Raw genomic sequence first — 25,311 nt, forward strand, 5'->3', positions numbered from 1 at the left:
GGGGGGACACTGGGGGATACTGGGGGATACTGGGGGACACTGGGGGGACACTGGGGGGACACTGGGGGTACTGGGAGATACTGGGGGACACTGGGGGACACTGGGAGGCACTGGGGGACACTGGGGGACACTGGGGGGACACTGGGGGATACTGGGGGATACTGGGGGGACACTGGGAGGCACTGGGGGACACTGGGGGGACACTGGGGGGACACTGGGGGACACTGGGGGACACTGGGGGGACATTGGGGGATACTGGGAGGCACTGGGGGGACACTGGGGGGACACTGGGGGGACACTGGGAGGCACTGGGAGATACTGGGAGGCACTGGGGGACACTGGGGGGACACTGGGGGGACACTGGGGGGACACTGGGAGGCACTGGGGGGACACTGGGGGGCACTGGGGGGACACTGGGGGGACACTGGGGGGACACTGGGGGATACTGGGGGACACTGGGGGGCACTGGGGGGACACTGGGGGACACTGGGGGGCACTGGGGGATACTGGGGGACACTGGGGGGACACTGGGGGGCACTGGGGGGCACTGGGGGGCACTGGGGGGACACTGGGGGGACACTGGAGGACACTGGGAGGCACTGGGGGGACACTGAGGGGACACTGGGGGATACTGGGGGACACTGGGAGGACACTGAGAGGCACTGGGAGGCACTGGGAGGCACTGGGGGTACACTGGGAGGCACTGGGGGACACTGAGGGGACACTGGGAGGCACTGGGAGGACACTGGGGGGAAACTGGGGGGACACTGTGGGGACACTGGGGGGACACTGGGGGATACTGGGGGGCACTGGGGGGGACTGGGAGGCACTGGGGGGACACTGGGGGGACACTGGGGGACACTGGGGGGACACTGGGGGATACTGGGAGGCACTGGGAGGCACTGGGGGACACTGGGGGGACACTGAGGGATACTGGAGGTACTGGGACATACTGGGAGGCACTGGGGGACACTGAGGGGACACTGGGGGACACTGGGGGAACACTGGGAGGCACAGGGGGGATACTGGGGGGACACTGGGGGACACTGGGGGATACTGGGGGATACTGGGAGGCACTGGGGGACACTGGGGGGACACTGGGGGGACACTGGGGGGACACTGGGGGACACTGGGAGGCACTGGGGGGGCACTGGGAGGCACTGGGGGGCACTGGGGGGACACTGGGAGGCACTGGGGGACACTGGGAGGCACTGGGGGACACTGGGGGGACACCGAGGGGACACTGGGGGACACTGGGACGCACTGAGGGGACACTGAGGGGACACTGAGGGGACACTGGGGGGAGTACAGGGGAATACTGGGAGATACTGGGAGACAGTGAAGGGCACTGGGAGGCACTGGGAGGAGTACATGGGAATACTGGGGGATACTGGGAGATGCTGGGAGACACTGGGGGACACTGGGGGGACACTGGGGGGACACTGGGAGGCACTGGGGGGACACTGGGAGGACACTGGGAGGCACTGGGAGGCACTGGGAGGCACTCGGAGGAGTACATGGGAATACTGGGGGATACTGGGGGATACTGGGAGACACTGGGAGATACTGGGATGATACTGGGAGGCAATGGGGTGACACTGGGGGGTGTAGAGGGGAATACTGGGGGATACTGGGAGGCACTGGGGGACACTGGGGGGCAGTGGGAGACACTAGGGGGACACTGGGAGGCACTGGGGGGACACTGGGAGGACACTGAAGGGCACTGGGAGGCACTGGAAGGCACTGGGAGGCACTGGGAGGCACTGGGAGGCACTGGGAGGCACTGGGAGGAGTACAGGGGAATACTGGGGGATACTGGGGGATACTGGGGGATACTGGGGGATACTGGGATGATACTGGGAGGCAGTGGGGTGACACTGGGGGGTGTAGAGGGGAATACTGGGGGATACTGGGAGGCACTGGGGGACACTGGGGGGCAGTGGGGTGACACTGGGGGGAGTACAGGGAGATACTGGGGGACACTGAAGGGCACTGGGAGGCACTGGGAGATACTGGGGGGACACTGGGGGACACTGGGGGGACACTGGGGGGACACTGGGGGATACTGAGAGGCACTGGGAGATACTGGGAGGCACTGGGGGGACACTGGGAGGCACTGGGAGGTACTGGGAAATACTGGGGTGCTACTGGGAGGCACTGGGGTGCACTGGAAGATACTGGGAGACACTGGTGGGACACTGGGAGGCACTGGGGGGGAGTAGAAGCGGATACTGGGAGGCACTGGTGTGTACTGGTCCATACTGGGGGGGGGGCACTCACCGGGCAGCAGGGGCTCCTGGGGGTTCACGTCCTCAGGTGGGGGCACCTGCAGCCGGAGCCCCGCCCCCTCACAGGCCCCGCCCCCTGCGGGCCACACCCACCGTCGGGCCACGCCCCCTCCATAGACCCCAATAGACACACAAGCCACGCCCCCTCCATAGACCCCAATAGACACACAGGCCACGCCCCCTCCATAGACCCCAATAGACACACAAGCCACGCCCCCTCCATAGACCCCAATAGACACACAAGCCACGCCCCCTCCATAGACCCCAATAGACACACAAGCCACGCCCCCTCCATAGACCCCAATAGACACACAGGCCACGCCCCCTCCATAGACCCCAATAGACACACAGGCCACGCCCCCTCCATAGACCCCAATAGACACACAGGCCACGCCCCCTCCATAGACCCCAATAGACACACAGGCCACGCCCCCTCCATAGACCCCAATAGACACACAAGCCACGCCCCCTCCATAGACCCCAATAGACACACAGGCCACGCCCCCTCCATAGACCCCAATAGACACACAAGCCACGCCCCCTCCATAGACCCCAATAGACACACAGGCCACGCCCCCTCCATAGACCCCAATAGACACACAGGCCACGCCCCCTCCATAGACCCCAATAGACACACAAGCCACGCCCCCTCCATAGACCCCAATAGACACACAGGCCACGCCCCCTCCATAGACTCCATTATACTCACAAGCCACGCCCCCTTTCCAAGCCACGCCCCCTTCATGGATCCTGCTGGCCCCCCAGTGCCTCCCAGTACACCCCAGTATATCCCCAGTGCCCCTCTAGTGCCTCCCAGTGCCTCCCAGTACACCCCAGTATATCCCCAGTGCCCCTCCAGTGCATCCCAGTACCTCCCAGTACACCCCAGTATATCCCCAGTGCCCCTCCAGTGCCTCCCAGTGTCTCCCACTACACCCCAGTATATCCCCAGTGCCCCTCCAGTGCCTCCCAGTGCCCCCCAGTGCCCCCCAGTACACCCCCAGTGCCCCTCCAGTGCATCCCAGTACCTCCCAGTGCCTCCCAGTACACCCCAGTATATCCCCAGTGCCCCTCCAGTGCCTCGCAGTGCCCCCCAGTACCTCCCAGTGCCCCCCAGTATATCCCCAGTGCCCCTCTAGTGCCCCTCCAGTGCCTGCCAGTACATCCCAGTATATCCCAGTATATCCCCAGTGCCTCCCAGTGTCTCCCAGTACACCCCAGTATACCCCCACTGCCTCCCAGTTTCCCCAGTATCACACTCTACTCCACACAGTGTCACCCCAGTATCTCCCAGTGCCTCCCAGTACCCCCCAGTGCCCCTCCCGTGCCTCCCAGTTTACCCCTAGCACCCCTCCAGTATATCCCAGTACCCCCAGTACCCCATTATAAACACAAGCCACGCCCCCTCCATAGACCCCAATAGACACACAAGCCACGCCCCCTCCATAGATCCCAATAGACACACAGGCCACGCCCCCTCCATAGACCCCAATAGACACACAGGCCACGCCCCCTCCATAGACCCCAATAGACACACAGGCCACGCCCCCTCCATAGACCCCAATAGACACACAAGCCACGCCCCCTCCATAGACTCCATTATAAACACAAGCCACGCCCCCTTTCTAAGCCACGCCCCCTCCATAGACCCCATTATGAGCACAAGCCACGCCCCTTCCATAGACCCCAATAGACACACAGGCCACGCCCCCTCCATAGACCCCAATAGACACACAAGCCACGCCCCCTCCATAGACCCCAATACACACACAAGCCACGCCCCCTCCATAGACCCCAATAGACACACAAGCCACGCCCCCTCCATAGACCCCAATAGACACACAAGCCCCGCCCCCTCCATAGACCCCAATAGACACACAGGCCCCGCCCCCTCCATAGACCCCAATAGACACACAGGCCCCGCCCCCTCCATAGACCCCAATAGACACACAGGCCCCGCCCCCTCCATAGACCCCAATAGACACACAGGCCCCGCCCCCCCGGCCAGGCTACCTGCTGATTGGCCGCCGCCGGCCGAGGCCCCGCCCCTCAGGGCCGCGCGCAGCGCGAGGCGCAGGCGGGGCCGGTTCGGGGCGCGCAGGCACAGGGACCGCACGGCGCCCACGTTGCAGGTCACGTGACCGGCCACCAGCAGCGCCGCCACCGCCGCCGTCAGCCTGGGGGGACCAGTAAGGCCAGTACAGACCAGTAAGGGCCCTGGGGCCCTCCCAGTCCCTCCCAGTCCACACCAGTTCCTCCCAGTCCCCTCCCAGTGCCTCCCGGTCCACACCAGTTCCTCCCAGTCCCCTCCCAGTCCCCTCCCAGCTCCTCCCAGTCCCCTCCCAGTGCCTCTCAGCTCCTCCCAGTGCCTCCCAGTCCACACCAGTTCCTCCCAGTCCCCTCCCACTGCCTCCCAGTCCCTTCTAATCCTCTCCCAGTCCACACCAGTTCCTCCCAGTTCCTCCCAGTCCCCTCCCAGTTCCTCCCAGTTCCTCCTCATCCCCTCCCACACCCTCCCAATCCCCTCCCAGTGCCTTCCAGTCCACACCAGTTCCTCCCAATCCCCCTCCCACCTCCGCCCAGTGTCTCCCAGTCCCTTCTAACCCCCTCCCAGTGCCTCCCAGTTCATCCTAATCCCCTTGCGCATCCTCCCAATCCCCTCCCAGTTCCTCCCAGCTCCTCCTCATCCCCTCCCTCATCCTCCCAATCCCCTCCCAGCTCCTCCCAGTCCCTCCCAGTCCCCTCCCAGTGCCTCCCAGTCACTCACCAGGGCCTCCCGTCCAGCAGGGGCAGCAGCCCCAGCGCCAGCAGCAGCCCCGCCCCGTTCACCAGCGTCTCCTGCCCCGCCCACACACGTCAATCAAAGCCTGGCCACGCCCCCTTTGCCGTGGCCACGCCCCCTTTGCAGTGACCACGCCCCCTCGCCTGTCAATCATCCCTTGACCACGCCCCCTTTGCAGTGACCACGCCCCTCGCCTGTCAATCATCCCTTGACCACGCCCCCCACTGCTCCCAATACAACCCCAGTGCCCTCCCAGTGCTCCCAGTTGCCCTCCCAGTCCATCCCAGTGCCTCCCAGTAGCCCCCTAGTCCATCCCAGTGCTCCCAGTCCCCCCTCAATCCCCTCCCAGTGCTTCCCAGTTCCTTCAGAGTCCCTCCCAGCGCCCTCCCAGTGCCTCCCAGTCGTTCCCAGTGCCTCCCAGTCCCTTCCCAATCCCTCCTAGTGCCTCCCAGTCCTCTCCCAGTGCCTCCCAGTGCTTCCCAGTTCCCTCAGAGTCCCTCCCAGTGCCCTCCCAGTGCTCCCAATTGCCCTCCCAGTCCATCCCAGTGCCCCTCAATCCCCTCCCAGTGCCTCCCAATCCCCTCCCAGTGCCTCCCAGTACCCCCCTAGTCCATCCCAGTGCTCCCAGTCCCTCCTCAATCCCCTCCCAGTGCCTCCCAGTCCCTTCCCAGTCCCTTCCCAATCCCTTCCCAATCCCTCCCAGTTCCCTCAGAGTCCCTCCCAGTGCTCTCCCAGTGCTCCCAATTGCCCTCCCAGTCCATCCCAGTGCCCCTCAATCCCCTCCCAGTGCTTCCCAGTCCCCCCCAGTGCCTCCCAGTCCCTCCCAGTTCCCTCAGAGTCCCTCCCAGTGCCCTCCCAGTGCCTCCCAGTCGTTCCCAGTGCCTCCCAGTCCTCTCCCAGTGCCTCCCAGTCCCTTCCCAATCCCTCCTAGTGCCTTCCAGTCCTCTCCCAGTGCCTCCCAGTGCTTCCCAGTTCCCTCAGAATCCCTCCCAGTCCCTCCCAGTGCTCCCAATTGCCCTCCCAGTCCATCCCAGTGCCCCTCAATCCCCTCCCAGTGCCTCCCAATCCCCTCCCAGTGCCTCCCAGTACCCCCCTAGTCCATCCCAGTGCTCCCAGTCCCTCCTCAATCCCCTCCCAGTGCCTCCCAGTCCCTTCCCAGTCCCTTCCCAATCCCTTCCCAGTCCCTCCCAGTTCCCTCAGAGTCCCTCCCAGTGCCCTCCCAGTGCTCCCAATTGCCCTCCCAGTCCATCCCAGTGCCCCTCAAGCCCCTCCCAGTGCTTCCCAGTCCCCCCCAGTGCCTCCCAGTCATTCCCAGTGCCTCCCAGTCCCTTCCCAATCCCTCCTAGTGCCTCCCAACCCTGTCCCAGTCCCTCCCAGTTCCTCCCAGTGCTTCCCAGTGCCCTCCCAGTGCTCCCAATTGCCCTCCCAGTCCATCCCAGTGCCCCTCAATCCCCTCCCAGTGCCTCCCAACCCCTTCCCAGTCCCTCCCAGTCCGTCCCAGTGCCCCCCAGTCCCTTCCCAGTCCCTCCCAGTGCCCTCCCAGTGCTCCCAGTTACCTGGCTGCCGTCCTTGGCGGCCACGTCGGCCACGTTGTCGCTCCGGGCCTGGTGAACGGCGAGCGCCGCCCGCGTGGCCCCTCCCGCCACGCCCACCACGCACTGGGGCGGCACCAGTGCTCCCAGTATGGACCAGTACCGCCCCAGCACCCACCCAGCTCCCTTCCCAGTATCCTCGTAGCGTCACCCAGGGCCTCCCAGTATCGCCCAGTATCCCCCCTAAGCGCCACTCAGAGCCTCCCGGGATCACCCCAGTTCCCCCAGTATCACCCCAGTGCCTCCCAGTAAACCCCCAACTGCCCCCAGTTTCCCCCAGTATCACCCCAGTGCCTCCCAGTAACCCCCAAGTGCCCCCCAGTATCACCCCAGTGCCTCCCAGTATCACCCCAGTACCTCCCAGTATCACCCCAGTGCCTCCCAGTAACCCCTAAGTGCCCCCAGTATCACCCCAGTTCCCCCCAGTATCACCCCAGTATCACCCAGTAACTCCCAAGTGCCCCCAGTTTCCCCCAGTTTCCCCCAGTATCACCCCAGTGCCTCCCAGTATCACCCCATATCCCCCCAGTATCACCCCAGTACCTCCCAGTATCACCCCAGTGCCTCCCAGTATCACCCCAGTGCCCCCAGTTTCCCCCAGTATCACCCCAGTTCCCCCCAGTATCACCCAGTAACTCCCAAGTGCCCCCAGTTTCCCCCAGTATCACCCCAGTTCCCCCCAGTATCACCCAGTAACCCCTAAGTGCCCCCAGTTTCCCCCAGTATCACCCCATATCCCCCCAGTATCACCCCAGTGCCTCCCAGTATCCCCCAGTAACCCCCAAGTGCCCCAGTTTCCCCCAGTATCACCCAGTGCCTCCCAGTATCACCCCAGATCCCCTAGTATCACCCCAGTGCCTCCCAGTATCACCCTGAATCCAACCAGTATCACCCCAGTACCTCCCAGTATCACCCCAGTGCCTCCCAGTAACCCCTAAGTGCCCCCAGTTTCCCCCAGTATCACCCCAGTTCCCCCCAGTATCACCCAGTAACTCCCAAGTGCCCCCAGTTTCCCCCAGTATCACCCCAGTATCACCCCAGTGCCTCCCAGTAACCCCCAACTGCCCCCAGTTTCCCCCAGTATCACCCCAGTGCCTCCCAGTATCACCCTAAATCCCCCCAGTATCACCCCAGTGCCTCCCAGTATCACCCTAAATCCCCCCAGTATCACCCCAGTGCCTCCCAGTATCACCCTAAATCCCTCCAGTATCACCCCAGTGCCTCCCAGTAACCCCTAAGTGCCCCCAGTATCACCCCAGTTCCCCCCAGTATCACCCAGTAACTCCCAAGTGCCCCCAGTTTCCCCCAGTTTCCCCCAGTATCACCCCAGTGCCCCCAGTTTCCCCCAGTATCACCCCAGTGCCTCCCAGTATCACCCCATATCCCCCCAGTATCACCCCAGTGCCTCCCAGTATCACCCTAAATCCCCCCAGTATCACCCCAGTGCCTCCCAGTATCACCCCAGTGCCTCCCAGTAACCCCTAAGTGCCCCCAGATTCCCCCAGTATCACCCCAGTTCCCCCCAGTAACCCCTAAATCCCCCCAGTATCACCCCAGTGCCTCCCAGTAACCCCAAAGTGCCCCCAGTTCCCCCCAGTATCACCCCAGTAACTCCCAAGTGCCCCCAGTTTCCTCCAGTATCACCCCAGATTCCCCTAGTATCACCCTAAATCCCCCCAATATCACCCCAGTACCTCCCAGCATCACCCCAGTGCCCCCAGTTTCCCCTAGTATCACCCCATATCCCCCCGGTATCACCCCAGTGCCTCCCAGTATCACCCTGAATCCACCCAGTATCACCCCAGTGCCTCCCAGTAAACCCCCAACTGCCCCCAGTTTCCCCCAGTATCACCCCAGTGCCTCCCAGTAACCCCTAAATCCCCCCAGTATCACCCCAGTGCCTCCCAGTAACCCCTAAGTGCCCCCAGTTTCCCCCAGTATCACCCCAGTTTCCCCCAGTATCACCCCAGTGCCTCCCAATAACCCCTAAATCCCCCCAGTATCACCCCAGTGCCTCCCACTATCACCCCAGTGCCTCCCAGTATCCCCTAGCTCCCCCCCGCCCGCCCCCTCCATTCCCGCGCGGTGGGCATGGCCAAATGTCAGTGGGCGTGGCCAAGGGCCCGGTGGGCGTGGCCAAAGCCATCGGTGGGCGTGGCCAAAAGCCCCAGTGGGCGTGGCCAGAAGCCCCAGTGGGCGTGGCCAAAAGCCCCCAGTGGGCGTGGCCTCCTCCGTTACCTTGACAGCGGCCGCGAGCAGCAGGAGGGCGGGGCCGGCGCGCGGCCAGGCGGGCGCGAGCAGCTCCAGCGCCAGCGCCGCGTCGTTCAGCAGGTCCGCCGCGAGCCTATTGGCGGGCCGGGGTCACGTGGGGGCGCCAGGGGGCGGGGCCTCGCCTATTCACTCCTATGGGGAGGGGGCGTGGCCTCGCCTATTAAAGCGCTACCGGAGGGGGCGTGGCCTCGCGCCTTGACACGTGATACTGGCCGCCATCTTGCGTTGCGGCTTCGTGGCAAAGGGAAGGGATTTTGGGGTGAAATTGAAGGATTTTGGGGTCAAAGAGGAGGTTTTGGGGTGAAATCGATGGATTTTGGGGGGGTTGGAGAAGAATTTGAGGCGAAACGGGTGGGATTTGAGGGTTTAAGGGTAAAATGTAGGTTTTGAGGCTCAAAGTGAGGGATTTGGGGGCTCAAAGTGAGGGATTTGGGGTGAAATTCAAGGATTTTGGGGTCAAAGAGGAGGTTTTGGGGTGAAATCCATGGATTTTGGGGCGATTGGAGAAGAATTTCAGGTGAAATGGGTGGGATTTGAGGGTTTTGGGGCCCACTTTGAGGTAAAAAGAGAAGGTTTTAGGGTGAAATGTAGGTTTTGGGGGTCAAAGTGAGGGATTTGGGGTAAAATTCAGGGATTTTGGGGTCAAAGAGGAGGTTTTGGGGTGAAATCGATGGATTTTGGGGGGTTGGAGAAGAATTTGAGGCGAAATGTGTGGGATTTGGGGGTTTTGGGGCACATTTTGAGGTAAAAAGGTTTTAGGGTGAAATGTAGGTTTTGGGGGTCAAAGTGAGGGATTTGGGGGCTCAAAGTGAGGGATTTGGGGGTGAAATTCAGGGATTTGGGGGTCAAAGAGGAGGTTTTGGGGTGAAATCGATGGATTTTGGGGGTGTTGGAGAAGAATTTGAGGCGAAATGGGTGGGATTTGGGGGTTTTGGGCACATTTTGAGGTAAAAAGAGATTTTGGGGCTCAAAGTGAGGGATTTTGGGGCTCAAAGTGAGGGATTTGGGGTAAAATTCAAGGAATTTGGGGTAAAATTCCAGGATTTTGTGATCCCGGAGGAGTTTTAGGGTTGATTTGATGGATTTTGGGGATGTTGGTTCAGATTTTGGGGTGGAAGGGGTGGGATTTAGGGTTCTGGGGGCCATTTTGAGGTAGAAATAGAAGATTTTAGGGTCAAATGTAGGATTTGGGGCTCAAAGGGAGGGATTTGGGGTAAAATTCAAGGAATTTGGGGTAAAATTCCAGGATTTTGTGATCCCGGAGGAGTCTTAGGGTTGATTTGATGGATTTTGGGGTGGAAGGGGTGGGATTTAGGGTTCTGGGGGCCATTTTGAGGTAAAAATAGAAGGTTTTAGGGACAAATGTAGGATTTGGGGCTCAAAGTGAGGGATTTGGGGTGAAATTCAGGGATTTGGGGGTCAAAGAGGAGGTTTTGGGGTGAAATCGATGGATTTGGGGGTGTTGGAGAAGAATTTGAGGTGAAATGGGTGGGATTTGAGGGTTTTGGGGCCCACTTTGAGGTAAAAAGAGAAGGTTTTAGGGTGAAATGTAGGTTTTGGGGCTCAAAGTGAGGGATTTGGGGCTCAAAGTGAGGGATTTGGGGTGAAATTCAGGGATTTTGGGGTCAAAGAGGAGGTTTTGGGGTGAAATCGATGGATTTTGGGGGTGTTGGAGAAGAATTTGAGGTGAAATGGGTGGGATTTGGGGGTTTGGGGGCACATTTTGAGGTAAAAAGAGAAGGTTTTAGGGTGAAATGTAGGTTTTGAGGCTCAAATTGAGGGATTTGGGGCTCAAATTGAGGGATTTGGGGCTCAAAGTGAGGGATTTGGGGTAAAATTCAGGGATTTTGGGGTCCCGGAGGAGTTTTAGGGTTAATTTGATGGATTTGGGGGATGTTGGGTCAGATTTTGGGGTGGAAGGGGTTGGATTTAGGGTTCTGGGGGCCATTTTGAGGTAGAAATAGAAGATTTTAGGGTCAAATGTAGGATTTGGGGGCTCAAAGTGAGGGATTTGGGGTAAAATTCAAGGAATTTGGGGTCCAGGGGGGATTTGCGGGTTAAATCGATGGATTTTGGGTGTGTTGGAGAAGAATTTGAGGCGAAATGGGTGGGATTTGAGGGGTTTGGGGCACATTTTGAGGTAAAAATAGAAGATTTTAGGATCAAACGTAGGTTTGGGGGCTCAAAGTGAGGGATTTGGGGCTCAAACAGGGATTTTGGGGACGAAATTCAGGGATTTTGGCATCCATGAGGGGTTTTGGGGTGAAATCGATGGATTTTGGAGTTGCTGGGGCAGGTTTTGGGGGGAGATGGGTGGGATTCGGGGCGCTCAGAGGCATTTTTTGAGGTAAAAATAAGAGATTTTAGAGTCAAACACGGGCTTGGGGGCTCGGCTGCAGTAAGGGATGGTGGGGGCGTGGCCTAATATGGTAATTGAGGGGGCGTGGTCTTCGGTCTATTGAGGTGTGTGGAGGGGGCGTGGCTTAAGGGAGGGGCGTGGCCTATATATAGTGTGTCTATGAGTGGGCGTGGCTTAAGGGAGGGGGCGTGGTCTTCGCTCTATTGGGGTGTATGGAGGGGGCGTGGCTTAAGGGAGGGGGCGTGGTCTGTATATAGTGTTATAGCTATGAGTGGGCGTGGCTTAAGGGAGGGGGCGTGGCCTATATATAGTGTCATGGCTATGAGTGGGCGTGGCTTAAGGGAGGGGGCATGGCTTATGGGAGGGGCGTGGTCTATATATAGTGTTATGGCTATGAGTGGGCGTGGCTTAAGGGAGGTGGCGTGGTCTGTAGTGTTATATCTATGGGTGGGCGTGGCTTAAGGGAGGGGCGTGGTCTATATGTAGTGTTATATCTATGAGCGGGCGTGGCTTAAGGGAGGGGGCGTGGCTTAAGGGAGGGGCGTGGCCTATATATAATGTTATAGCTATGTGTGGGCGTGGCTTAAGGGAGGGGCCTGGTCTGTATATAGTGTTATAGCTATGAGTGGGCGTGGCTTAAGGGAGGGGGCGTGGTCTATATGTAGTGTTATATCTATGAGGGGCGTGGCTTAAGGGAGGGGGCGTGGCTTTAGGGGCGTGGTATATATAGTTTATAGCCATGAGTGGGCGTGGCTTGAGGGAGGGGCGTGGCCTATATAGTGTTATATCTGAGAGTGGGCGTGGCTTAGGGGAGGGGGCGTGGTCTATATGTAGTGTTATGTCTATGAGGGGGCGTGGCTTTAGGGAGGGGCGTGTTCTATATCTAGTGTGGCTATGAGTGGGCGTGGCTTAAGGGAGGGGGCGTGGCCTATATAGTATTATATCTATGAGGGGCGTGGCTTAAGGGAGGGGGCGTGGTCTATAGATAGTCTATAGCTATGGGGGGCGTGGCTTGAGGAAGGGGGCGTGGTCTGTATATAATGTTATAGCTATGAGTGGGCGTGGCTTAAGGGAGGGGGCGTGGTCTGTATATAGTGTTATATCTATGGGTGGGCGTGGCTTAAAGGAGGGGGCGTGGTCTGTATATAGTGTTATGGCTATGAGTGGGCGTGGCTTAAGGGAGGGGGCGTGGCTTAAGGGAGGGGCGTGGTCTATATATAGTGTTATATCTGAGTGGGCGTGGCTTAAGGAAAGGGGCGTGGTCTATATATAGTGTTATATCTATGATGGGGCATGGCTTAAGGGAGGGGGCGTGGCTTAAGGGAGGGGGCGTAGCCTATATATAGCGTTATATCTATGAGTGGGCGTGGCTTGAGGAAGGGGCGTGGTCTATATATAGTGTTATGTCTATGAGTGGGCGTGGCTTGGGGGGGCGTGGTCTGTATATAATGCTCTATCTATGGGTGGGCGTGGCTTAAGGGAGGGGGCGTGGTCTATAGAGAGTTTATAGCTATGAGTGGGCGTGGCTTAAGGAGGGGGCGTGGTCTATAGAGAGTTTATAGCTATGAGTGGGCGTGGCTTAAGGGAGGGGGCGTGGTCTATAGATAGTTTATAGCTATGAGTGGGCGTCGCTTAACGAAAGGGGCGTGGTCTATATGTAGTGTTATATCTATGATGGGGCGTGGCTTAAGGGAGGGGGCGTGGCTTAAGGGAGGGGGCGTGGTCTATATATAATGTTATAGCTATGAGTGGGCGTGGCTTAAGGAAAGGGGGCGTGGCCTCGCTCACCGCCACTGCTTGGCCTCGCAGTCCAGGTGGCTCCTGGTTTTGGGGGGGGGAAGGGAAACCAGTAACTCCCAGTGCTCCCAGTGCCGGCTCCCAGTGCCCCCCAGTCCCTCCCAGTGCCCCCCAGTCCCTCCCAGCGCCCCCCAGTCCCTCCCAGTTCCACCCCAGTCCCTCCCAGTGCCCCCCAGTACCCTCCCAGTGCCCCCCAGTACCCTCCCAGTACCCCCCCAGTCCCCTCCCAGTACCCCCCCAGTCCCCTCCCAGTCTCACCCCTGCAGCCAGGCGAAGGTGATGCGGGTCACAATCCCCACCCCATCTGCGGGGACAGAGTTTGGGGTGAAAAACTGGGATTTTGGGGTCCAAAAAGGGATTTTTTGGGGAAAAAAGGAGGATTTTGGGGTCCAAGAAGGGATTTGGGGGTGAAAAAAGGAGGATTTTGGGGTCCAAGGAGGGATTTGGGGGTGAAAAAAGGAGGATTTTGGGGTCCAAGAAGGGATTTGGGGGTGAAAAAAGGAGGATTTTGGGGTCCAAGAAGGGATTTGGGGGTGAAAAAAGGAGGATTTTGGGGTCCAAGAAGGGATTTGGGGGTGAAAAAAGGAGGATTTTGGGGTCCAGGAAGGGATTTTGGGGTGAAAAAAGGAGGATTTTGGGGTCCAAGAAGGGATTTGGGGGCGAAAAAAGGAGGATTTTGGGATCCAGGAAGGGATTTTGGGGCGAAAAACGGAGGATTTTGGGGTCCAAGAAGGGATTTGGGGGTGAAAAAATGAGGATTTTGGGGTCCAGGAAGGGATTTGGGGGTGAAAAAATGAGGATTTTGGGGTCCAAGAAGGGATTTTGGGGTGAAAAATGAGGATTTTGGGGTCCAAGAAGGGATTTGGGGGTGAAAAAAGGAGGATTTTGGGGTCCAAGAAGGGATTTTGGGGTGAAAAAGGAGGATTTTAGGGTCCAAGAAGGGATTTGGAGGTGAAAAAAGGATTTTGGGGTCCAAGAGGGGATTTTGGGGTGAAAAAAGGAGGATTTTGGGGTCCAAGAAGGGATTTTGGGGAAATAAGGAGGATTTTGGGGTCCAGGAAGTGTTTTTGGGGTGAAAAAAGGAGGATTTTGGGGTCCAGGAAGTGATTTTGGGGTGAAAAAAGGAGGATTTTGGGGTCCAGGAAGGGATTTTGGGGTCTAAGAAGGGATTTTGGGGTGAAAAATGAGGAATTGGGGGTCCACGAAGGGATTTGGGGGTGAAAAAAGGAGGATTTGGGGGTCCAAGAAGGGATTTTGGGGTGAAAAAAGGAGGATTTTGGGGTCCAAGAAGGGATTTGGGGGTGAAAAAAGGAGGATTTTGGGGTCCAGGAAGGGATTTGGGGGTGAAAAAATGAGGATTTTGGGGTCCAAGAAGGGATTTGGGGGTGAAAAAAGGAGGATTTTGGGGTCCAGGAAGGGATTTTGGGGTGAAAAAAGGAGGATTTTGGGGTCCAAGAAGGGATTTGGGGGCGAAAAAAGGAGGATTTTGGGGTCCAGGAAGGGATTTTGGGGTGAAAAAGGAGGATTTTAGGGTCCAAGAAGGGATTTGGAGGTGAAAAAAGGATTTTGGGGTCCAAGAGGGGATTTTGGGGTGAAAAAAGGAGGATTTTGGGGTCCAAGAAGGGATTTTGGGGAAATAAGGAGGATTTTGGGGTCCAGGAAGTGTTTTTGGGGTGAAAAAAGGAGGATTTTGGGGTCCAGGAAGTGATTTTGGGGTGAAAAAAGGAGGATTTTGGGGTCCAGGAAGGGATTTTGGGGTGAAAAAAGGAGGATTTTGGGGTCTAAGAAGGGATTTTGGGGTGAAAAATGAGGAATTGGGGGTCCACGAAGGGATTTGGGGGTGAAAAAAGGAGGATTTGGGGGTCCAAGAAGGGATTTTGGGGTGAAAAAAGGAGGATTTTGGGGTCCAAGAAGGGATTTGGGGGTGAAAAAAGGAGGATTTTGGGGTCCAGGAAGGGATTTGGGGGTGAAAAAATGAGGATTTTGGGGTCCAAGAAGGGATTTGGGGGTGAAAAAAGGAGGATTTTGGGGTCCAGGAAGGGATTTTGGGGTGAAAAAAGGAGGATTTTGGGGTCCAAGAAGGGATTTGGGGGCGAAAAAAGGAGGATTTTGGGGTCCAGGAAGGGATTTTGGGGCGAAAAACGGAGGATTTTGGGGTCCAAGAAGGGATTTGGGGGTGAAAAAATGAGGATTTTGGGGTCCAGGAAGGGATTTGGGGGTGAAAAAAGGAGGATTTTGGGGTCCAGGAAGGGATTTTGGGGAAATAAGGAGGATTTTGGGGTCCAGGAAGTGTTTTTGGGGTGAAAAAAGGAGGATTTTGGGGTCCAGGAAGTGATTTTGGGGTGAAAAAAGGAGGATTTTGGGGTCCAGGAAGGGATTTTGGGGTGAAAAAAGGAGGATTTTGGGGTCCAGGAAGGGATTTTGGGGCAAAAAAGGAGGATTTTGGGGTCCAAGAAGGGATTTGGGGGTGAAAAAATGAGGATTTGGAGGTCCAAGAAGGGATTTTGGGGTGAAAAAAGGAGGATTTTGGGGTCCAAGGAGGGATTTGGGGGTGAAAAAAGGAGGATTTTGGGGTCCACGAAGGGATTTGGGGGTGAAAAAAGGAGGATTTTGGGGTCCAAGAAGGGATTTTGGGGTGAAAAAAGGAGGATTTTGGGGTCCAGGAAGGGATTTTGGGGTGAAAAAAGGAGGATTTTGGGGTCCAAGAAGGGATTTTGGGGTGAAAAAAGGAGGATTTTGGGGTCCAGGAAGGGATTTTGGGGTGAAAAAAGGAGGATTTTGGGGTCCAAGAAGGGATTTTGGGGTGAAAAAAGGAGGATTTGGGGGTCCAGGAAGGGATTTGGGGGTGAAAATGGAGGATTTGGGAAAGAAAAGGTAGGATGTGGGGGTGAATTTGGGGTCCGGGAGGGGATTTTGGGGTGAAAGGGAGGGATTTTGGGGTCCAGGAGGGGATTTTGGGGTGAAAAGGGAGGATTTTGGGGTCCAAGAAGGGATTTTGGAGTAAAAAGGGGAGATTTTGGTGTGAAAAGGGGAGATTTTGGGGTCCAGGAGGGGATTTTGGGGTAAAAAGGGGGGATTTTGGGGTCCAAGAGGGGATTTTTTGGGGAAAAAAGGAGGATTTGGGGGTTCAGGAAGGGATTTTGGGGTGAAAAAAGGAGGATTTGGGGGTCCAAGAAGGGATTTTGGGGTGAAAAAAGGAGGATTTTGGGGTCCAGGAAGGGATTTGGGGGTGAAAAAAGGAGGATTTTGGGGTCCAAGAAGGGATTTTGGGGTGAAAAAAGGAGGATTTTGGGGTCCGAGAAGGGATTTTGGGGTGAAAAAAAAGGAGGATTTTGGGGTCCAGGAAGGGATTTTGGGGTGAAAAAACGAGGATTTGGGGGTCCAAGAAGGGATTTGGGGGTGAAAAAAGGAGGATTTTGGGGTCCAGGAAGGGATTTTGGGGTGAAAAAGGAGGATTTTAGGGTCCAAGAAGGGATTTTTGGGGTGAAAAAAGGAGGATTTTGGGGTCCAAGAAGGGATTTTGGGGTGAAAAAAGGAGGATTTTGGGGTCCAAGAAGGGATTTTGGGGTGAAAAAAGGAGGATTTTGGGGTCCAAGAAGGGATTTTGGGGTGAAAAAAGGAGGATTTTGGGGTCCGAGAAGGGATTTTGGGGTGAAAAAAAAAGAGGATTTTGGGGTCCAGGAAGGGATTTTGGGGTGAAAAAACGAGGATTTGGGGGTCCAAGAAGGGATTTGGGGGTGAAAAAAGGAGGATTTTGGGGTCCAGGAAGGGATTTTGGGGTGAAAAAGGAGGATTTTAGGGTCCAAGAAGGGATTTTGGGGTGAAAAAGGAGGATTTTGGGGTCCAAGAAGGGATTTGGGGGTGAAAAAAGGAGGATTTTGGGGTCCAGGAAGGGATTTTGGGGTGAAAAAAGGAGGATTTTGGGGTCCAAGAAGGGATTTGGGGGTGAAAAAAGGAGGATTTTGGGGTCCAGGAAGGGATTTTGGGGTGAAAAAAGGAAGATTTGGGGGTCCAAGAAGGGATTTTGGGGCAAAAAAGGAGGATTTGGGGGTCCAAGAAGGGATTTGGGGGTGAAAAAAGGAGGATTTTGGGGTCCAGGAAGGGATTTTGGGGTGAAAAAAGGAGGATTTGGGGGTCCAAGAAGGGATTTGGGGGTGAAAAAAGGAAGATTTTGGGGTCCAAGAAGGGATTTTGGGGTGAAAAAAGGAAGATTTTGGGGTCCAAGAAGGGATTTTGGGGTGAAAAAGGAGGATTTTAGGGTCCAAGAAGGGATTTGGGGGTGAAAAAAGGAGGATTTTGGGGTCCAAGAAGGGATTTTGGGGTGAAAAAAGGAGGATTTTGGGGTCCAAGAAGGGATTTTGGGGTGAAAAAAGGAGGATTTTGGGGTCCGAGAAGGGATTTTGGGGTGAAAAAAAAGGAGGATTTTGGGGTCCAGGAAGGGATTTTGGGGTGAAAAAACGAGGATTTGGGGGTCCAAGAAGGGATTTGGGGGTGAAAAAAGGAGGATTTTGGGGTCCAGGAAGGGATTTTGGGGTGAAAAAGGAGGATTTTAGGGTCCAAGAAGGGATTTTGGGGTGAAAAAGGAGGATTTTGGGGTCTAAGAAGGGATTTGGGGGTGAAAAAAGGAGGATTTTGGGGTCCAGGAAGGGATTTTGGGGTGAAAAAAGGAGGATTTTGGGGTCCAAGAAGGGATTTTGGGGTGAAAAAAGGAGGATTTTGGGGTCCAGGAAGGGATTTTGGGGTGAAAAAAGGAAGATTTGGGGGTCCAAGAAGGGATTTTGGGGCAAAAAAGGAGGATTTGGGGGTCCAAGAAGGGATTTGGGGGTGAAAAAAGGAGGATTTTGGGGTCCAGGAAGGGATTTTGGGGTGAAAAAACGAGGATTTGGGGGTCCAAGAAGGGATTTGGGGGTGAAAAAAGGAAGATTTTGGGGTCCAAGAAGGGATTTTGGGGTGAAAAAAGGAAGATTTTGGGGTCCAAGAAGGGATTTTGGGGTGAAAAAGGAGGATTTTAGGGTCCAAGAAGGGATTTGGGGGTGAAAAAGGAGGATTTTGGGGTCCAGGAAGGGATTTGGGGGTGAAAAAAGGAGGATTTTGGGGTCCACGAAGGGATTTTGGGGTGAAAAAAGGAAGATTTTGGGGTCCGAGAAGGGATTTTGGGGTGAAAAAAGGAAGATTTTGGGGTCCAAGAAGGGATTTGGGGGTGAAAAAAGGAGGATTTTGGGGTCCAAGAAGGGATTTTGGGGTGAAAAAAGGAGGATTTTGGGGTCCAAGAAGGGATTTGGGGGTGAAAAAAGGAGGATTTTGGGGTTCAGGAAGGGATTTGGGGGTGAAAAAAGGAGGATTTTGGGGTCCACGAAGGGATTTTGGGGTGAAAAAAGGAAGATTTTGGGGTCCGAGAAGGGATTTTGGGGTGAAAAAAGGAAGATTTTGGGGTCCAAGAAGGGATTTGGGGGTGAAAAAAGGAGGATTTTGGGGTCCAAGAAGGGATTTTGGGGTGAAAAAAGGAGGATTTTGGGGTCCAAGAAGGGATTTGGGGGTGAAAAAAGGAGGATTTTGGGGTTCAGGAAGGGATTTGGGGGTGAAAAAAGGAGGATTTTGGGGTCCAGGAAGGGATTTTGGGGTGAAAAAAGGAGAATTTTGGGGTCCAAGAAGGGATTTGGGGGTGAAAAAAGGAGGATTTTGGGGTCCAGGAAGACATTTGGGGGTGAAAAAAGGAGGATTTTGGGGTCCAAGAAGGGATTTGGGGGTGAAAAAAGGAGGATTTTGGGGTTCAGGAAGGGATTTTGGGGTGAAAAAAGGAGAATTTTGGGGTCCAAGAAGGGATTTGGGGGTGAAAAAAGGAGGATTTTGGGGTCCAAGAAGGGATTTTGGGGTGAAAAAAGGAGGATTTTGGGGTCCAGGAAGGGATTTTGGGGTGAAAAAAGGAGGATTTTGGGGTCCAAGAAGGGATTTTGGGGTGAAAAAAGGAGGATTTTGGGGTCCAGGAAGGGATTTGGGGGTGAAAAAAGGAGGATTTGGGGGTCCAAGAAGGGATTTTGGGGCGAAAAAAGGAGGATTTGGGGGTCCAGGAAGGGATTTGGGGGTGAAAATGGAGGATTTGGGAAAGAAAAGGGAGGATGTGGGGGTGAATTTGGGGTCCGGGAGGGGATTTTGGGGTGAAAGGGAGGGATTTTGGGGTCCAAGAAGGGATTTTGGAGTAAAAAGGGGAGATTTTGGTGTGAAAAGGGGAGATTTTGGGGTCCAGGAGGGGATTTTGGGGTAAAAAGGGGGGATTTTGGGGTCCAAGAGGGGATTTTTTGGGGAAAAAAGGAGGATTTGGGGGTTCAGGAAGGGATTTTGGGGTGAAAAAAGGAGGATTTGGGGGTCCAAGAAGGGATTTTGGGGTGAAAAAAGGAGGATTTTGGGGTCCAAGAAGGGATTTTGGGGCGAAATACGGAGGATTTCGGGGTCCAAGAAGGGATTTGGGGGTGAAAAAAGGAGGATTTGGGGGTGAAAAAAGGAGGATTTTGGGGTCCAAGAAGGGATTTGGGGGTGAAAAAAGGAGGATTTTGGGGTCCACGAAGGGATTTTGGGGTGAAAAAAGGAGGATTTTGGGGTCCAAGGAGGGATTTGGGGGTGAAAAAAGGAGGATTTGGGGGTCCAAGGAGGGATTTGGGGGTGAAAAAAGGAGGATTTTGGGGTCCAAGAAGGGATTTTGGGGTGAAAAAGGAGGATTTGGGGGTCCAAGAAGGGATTTTTGGGGTGAAAAAAGGAGGATTTTGGGGTCCAAGAAGGGATTTTGGGGTGAAAAAAGGAGGATTTTGGGGTCCAAGGAGGGATTTGGGGGTGAAATAAGGAGGATTTTGGGGTCCAAGGAGGGATTTGGGGGTGAAAAAAGGAGGATTTGGAGGTCAAAGTGAGGGATTTGGGATGAAATGGAGGGATTTTGGGGTGAAAAAGGGAGATTTAGGGGTCTAAGAGGAGGTTTGGTGGTGAAAAGGGGAGATTTGGGGATGAAAAAGGGGGATTTTGGGGTCCAGGAGGGGATTTTTGGGTGAAAAGGGGAGATTTTGGGGTCCAGGAGGGGATTTTTTGGGGAAAAAAGGAGGATTTTGGGGTCCAAGAAGGGATTTTGGGGCAAAAAAGGAGGATTTTGGGGTCCAAGAAGGGATTTTGGGGTGAAAAAAGGAGGATTTGGGGGTCCAAGAAGGGATTTTGGGGCGAAAAAAGGAGGATTTTGGGGTCCAAGAAGGGATTTGGGGGTGAAAAAAGGAGGATTTTGGGGTCCAAGAAGGGATTTTGGGGTGAAAAAAGGAGGATTTTGGGGTCCAAGAAGGGATTTTGGGGTGAAAAAAGGAGGATTTTGGGGTCCAAGAAGGGATTTTGGGGTGAAAAAAGGAGGATTTTGGGGTCCAAGAAGGGATTTTGGGGTGAAAAAAGGAGGATTTTGGGGTCCAAGAAGAGATTTTTTGGGGAAAAAAGGAGGATTTTGGGGTCCGAGAAGGGATTTTGGGGTGAAAAAAGGAAGATTTTGGGGTCCGAGAAGGGATTTTGGGGTGAAAAAAGGAGGATTTTGGGGTCCAAGAAAGGATTTGGGGGTGAAAAAAGGAGGATTTTGGGGTCCAAGAAGGGATTTTGGGGTGAAAAAAGGAGGATTTGGGGGTCCAGGAAGGGATTTGGGGGTTAAAATGGAGGATTTGGGAAAGAAAAGGGAGGATGTGGGGGTGAATTTGGGGTCCGGGAGGGGATTTTGGGGTGATAGGGAGGGATTTTGGGGTCCAGGAGGGGATTTTGGGGTGAAAAGGGAGGATTTTGGGGTCCAAGAAGGGATTGTGGAGTAAAAAGGGGAGATTTTGGTGTGAAAAGGGGAGATTTTGGGGTCCAGGATGGGATTTTGGGGTAAAAAGGGGGGATTTTGGGGTCCAAGAGGGGATTTTGGGGTGAAAAGGGGGGATTTTGGGGTCTAAGAGAGGATTTGGTGGTAAAAAGGGGAGATTTTGGGATGAAAAGGGGGGATTTTGGGGTCCAAGAGGGGATTTTGGGGATGAAAAGGGGGGATTTTGGGGTCCAAGAGGGGATTTTGGGGTGAAAAGGGGGGATTTTGGGGTCTAAGAGAGGATTTGGTGGTAAAAAGGGGAGATTTTGGGATGAAAAGGGGGGATTTTGGGGTCCAAGAGGGGATTTTGGGGTGAAAAGGGGGGATTTTGGGGTCTAAGAGAGGATTTGGTGGTAAAAAGGGGAGATTTTGGGATGAAAAGGGGGGATTTTGGGGTCCAAGAGGGGATTTTGGGGTGAAAAGGGGGGATTTTGGGGTCTAAGAGAGGATTTGGTGGTAAAAAGGGGAGATTTTGGGATGAAAAGGGGGGATTTTGGGGTCCAAGAGGGGATTTTGGGGATGAAAAGGGGGGATTTTGGGGTCCAAGAGGGGATTTTGGGGTGAAAAGGGGGGATTTTGGGGTCTAAGAGAGGATTTGGTGGTAAAAAGGGGAGATTTTGGGATGAAAAGGGGGGATTTTGGGGTCCAAGAGGGGATTTTGGGGATGAAAAGGGGGGATTTTGGGGTCCAAGAGGGGATTTTGGGGTGAAAAGGGGGGATTTTGGGGTCTAAGAGAGGATTTGGTGGTAAAAAGGGGAGATTTTGGGATGAAAAGGGGGGATTTTGGGGTCCAAGAGGGGATTTTGGGGTGAAAAGGGGGGATTTTGGGGTCTAAGAGAGGATTTGGTGGTAAAAAGGGGAGATTTTGGGATGAAAAGGGGGGATTTTGGGGTCCAAGAGGGGATTTTGGGGATGAAAAGGGGGGATTTTGGGGTCCAAGAGGGGATTTTGGGGTGAAAAGGGGGGATTTTGGGGTCTAAGAGAGGATTTGGTGGTAAAAAGGGGAGATTTTGGGATGAAAAGGGGGGATTTTGGGGTCCAAGAGGGGATTTTGGGGATGAAAAGGGGGGATTTTGGGGTCCAAGAGGGGATTTTGGGGTGAAAAGGGGGGATTTTGGGGTCTAAGAGAGGATTTGGTGGTAAAAAGGGGAGATTTTGGGATGAAAAGGGGGGATTTTGGGGTCCAAGAGGGGATTTTGGGGTGAAAAGGGGGGATTTTGGGGTCTAAGAGAGGATTTGGTGGTAAAAAGGGGAGATTTTGGGATGAAAAGGGGGGATTTTGGGGTCCAAGAGGGGATTTTGGGGTGAAAAGGGGGGATTTTGGGGTCTAAGAGAGGATTTGGTGGTAAAAAGGGGAGATTTTGGGATGAAAAGGGGGGATTTTGGGGTCCAAGAGGGGATTTTGGGGATGAAAAGGGGGGATTTTGGGGTCCAGGAGGGGATTTTGGGGTAAAAAGGGGAGATCTGGGGTTGAAAAAGGGGGATTTTGGGGTCCAGGAGGGGATTTTGGGGTGCGGGGGGGGAGTTTGGGGTGCGGGGGGGGTCTCACCGCGCAGCAGCCAGGCCAGGGAGGCCGCGGTGACGGTGGCGGCCGCGTCCCCCACCCCGACGGCCTGGAGCACGGAGCGCGTGGACAGAGCCCCGCACAGCGAGCTGCACAGCGCCTGAGCACCGAACCGGTACAGACCAGTACACACCAGTACAAACCAGTACAAACCAGTATAAACCAGTACAAACCAGTGCAAACCAGTAATCCTAGTGACCCCCAGGAACCCCCCAGCCAGCTGCACAGAGCCTGACCAGTAACACCAGTACAAACCAGTAACACCCAGTAACCCCTGCCAGCCCCCAGTACCCTCCAGTCTCACCCAGTACAAACCAGTATCACTTGAGTCCCTCCCAGTCCCTCCCAGTGCCTCCCAGTCCCCTCCCAGTCCATCCCAGTCCCCCCCAGTCCATCCCAGTCCCCTCCCAGTGCCCCCAATCCCTTCCCAGTCTCTCCCAGTGCCCTCCCAGTCCCTCCCAGTGCCCCCAGTCCCCTCCCAGTGCCCTCCCAGTGCCCCCAGTCCCCTCCCAGCCCCTCCCAGTGCCCTCCCAGTGCCCCCAGTCCCCTCCCAGCCCCTCCCAGTGCCCTCCTAGTCCCTCCCAGTGCCCTCCCAGTGCCCTCCCAGTGCCCCCAGTCCCCTCCCAGTCCGTCCCAGTGCCCTCCCAGTCCATCCCAGTCACCTCCCAGTGTCCCCAATCCCCTCCCAGTCCCTCCCAGTCCATCCCAGTCCCCTCCCAGTGTCCCCAATCCCCTCCCAGTGCCCTCCCAGTCCCTCCCAGTGCCCTCCCAGTCCCTCCCAGTGCTCCCAGTTACCTGGCCGCTGTCCCAGCACTGGTATCTCAGGTAGTCGGGGCTGACGCTGTCCGGGAAGCCCTGGGGCAGCAGCACCCGCTGGGGTGGGGAGGACACCAGTATAAACCAGTAAGTCCCAGTAACCCCCCCAGTGCCTCCCAGTAACCCCTCAGCGCCCCCCCAGTCCCTCCCAGTCCCCTCCAGTCCCCCTCAATCCCCTCCCAGTCCCCTCCCAGTCCCTCCCAGTCCCTCCCAGTCCCTCCCAGTCCATCCCAGTCCCTCCCAATCCCTTCCCAGTCCTTCCCAGTGCCTCCCAATCCCCTCCCAGTCCCTCCCAGTCCCTCCCAGTCCATCCCAGTGCCCTCCCAGTGCCCCCCAATCCCCTCCCAGTCCCTCCCAGTCCCCTCCCAGTCCCCTCCCAGTCCCCTCCCAGTCCCCTCCCAGTCCCTCCCAGTCCCCTCCCAGTCCCTCCCAGTCCCCTCCCAGTGCCTCCCAGTCCCCTCCCAGTCCCTCCCAATCCCCTCCCAGTGCCTCCCAACCCCTCCCAGTCCCTCCCAGTGCCCTCCCAGTCCCTCCCAGTGCCCTCCCAGTCCCTCCCAGTCCCCCCCAGTCCTTCCCAATCCCCTCCCAGTCCCTCCAATCCCCTCCCAATCCCCTCCCAGTCCCTCCCAGTCCCCTCCCAGTCCCCTCCCAGTCCCTCCCAGTCCCCTCCCAGTGCCTCCCAGTCCCTCCCAGTCCCTCCCAATCCCCTCCCAGTGCCTCCCAATCCCTCCCAGTCCCTCCCAGTCCCCTCCCAGTCACTCCCACTCCCCTCCCAGTCCCCTCCCAGTCCATCCCAGTCCCTCCCAGTCCCCTCCCAGTCCCTCCCAGTGCCCTCCCAGTGCCCCCAATCCCCTTCCAGTCCATCCCAGTGACCTCCCAGTGACCCCAATCCCCTCCCACTCCCCTCCCAGTCCCCTCCCATTCCCTCCAATCCCATCCCAGTCCCCTCCCAATCCCCTCCCAGTCCCTCCAATCCCCTCCCAGTCCCTCCCAGTCCCTCCCAGTCCATCCCAGTGCCCTCCCAGTGCCCCCCAATCCCCTCCCAGTCCCTCCCAGTCCCTCCCAATCCCCTCCCAGTCCCTCCCAATCCCCTCCCAGTCCATCCCAGTCCCTCCCAGTCCCCTCCCAGTCCCTCCCAATTTCCTCCCAGTCACTCCCAGTGCCCCTCAAACCCCTCCCTGTCCCTCCAAACCCCTCCCAGTCCCTCCAATCCCCTCCCAGTCCCTCCAATCCCCTCCCAGTCCCTCCCAGTCCCTCCCAGTTTCCCCCAGCTCCCTCACCGCCGCCGCCCTCCTCAGCCGGGCCGCCAGGCTCCCCCCGGCCCCGCGGATCCTCTCGATTCGCCCCCCGGGCCCCTCCCGGTACCGAGCGACCTCGCGGGGCCCCCAGAGCTCCCGGCACAGCGGCCGCTCCATCCCCGCTGCTCTATGCTCCTCGCCTCCTCTCTATGGTCCCCCGCGCGTCGGCACTCTAGCCCGAGTCCTCCACCACTCTATGGTCACCGTGGAGGCGCTCTGGGGCCGAGTCCTCCAGCTCTCTGTGCTCCGCGACGTCGCAGGAAGTTGGCATGGGCGCTCTGGGCTGAGAGCGCTGCGGCTCTATGGTAGCGGGGGAAGCGCTCTAGGCGGAGTCCGCCAACTCGGTGGTTTCTCACCAAACTGAGGGGGTTTCGAGGGGAAAGTTGGAGGTTTTGGGGTAAAAAAGGGGATTTAAGGGATTAATGAAGGGATTTTGGGGGGAAATTGAGGGATTTGGGGGGTAAAAGTTGAAAGTTTTGGGTAAAAAGGGTATTTAAGGGATTAATGAAGGGATTTGGGGTGAAATTGAGGGATTTTGAGGGGAAATTGAGGGGTTTTGGGTGGAAAAGTTGGAGGTTTTGGGTAAAAAGGGGATTTAAGGGATTAATGAAGGGATTTTCGGGTGAAAATGAGGGATTTTTGAGGGGAAAGTTGGAGGTTTGGGGTAAAAAATGGATTTAAAACATTTA

At 56.2% G+C, this 25,311-nt stretch overlaps 1 protein-coding gene across 1 annotated transcript in view; it reads right to left on the reverse strand.

The window, feature by feature from the left end:
* RUSF1 (RUS family member 1) overlaps positions 1 to 24,778 on the reverse strand; it is a 34,608-nt gene extending 9,830 nt beyond the window's left edge. Inside the window, exons 1-10 of the mRNA XM_069881635.1 lie at positions 24,605 to 24,778; positions 23,304 to 23,381; positions 22,494 to 22,608; positions 13,348 to 13,393; positions 13,081 to 13,113; positions 8,901 to 9,006; positions 6,627 to 6,728; positions 5,056 to 5,126; positions 4,302 to 4,465; positions 2,281 to 2,364 (exon numbers count right to left, since the gene is read on the reverse strand). Coding sequence (XP_069737736.1) covers positions 2,281 to 2,364; positions 4,302 to 4,465; positions 5,056 to 5,126; positions 6,627 to 6,728; positions 8,901 to 9,006; positions 13,081 to 13,113; positions 13,348 to 13,393; positions 22,494 to 22,608; positions 23,304 to 23,381; positions 24,605 to 24,739 — 934 coding nt within the window. The 5' untranslated portion in view covers positions 24,740 to 24,778. The remainder of the gene's footprint in view (positions 1 to 2,280; positions 2,365 to 4,301; positions 4,466 to 5,055; positions 5,127 to 6,626; positions 6,729 to 8,900; positions 9,007 to 13,080; positions 13,114 to 13,347; positions 13,394 to 22,493; positions 22,609 to 23,303; positions 23,382 to 24,604) is intronic.
* Between the last annotated feature and the right edge of the window lie 533 nt (positions 24,779 to 25,311).

The sequence above is a fragment of the Phaenicophaeus curvirostris genome, unplaced genomic scaffold (genome assembly GCF_032191515.1).
Source record: "Phaenicophaeus curvirostris isolate KB17595 unplaced genomic scaffold, BPBGC_Pcur_1.0 scaffold_55, whole genome shotgun sequence".
NCBI classification, from domain to species: Eukaryota; Metazoa; Chordata; class Aves; order Cuculiformes; family Cuculidae; genus Phaenicophaeus; species Phaenicophaeus curvirostris.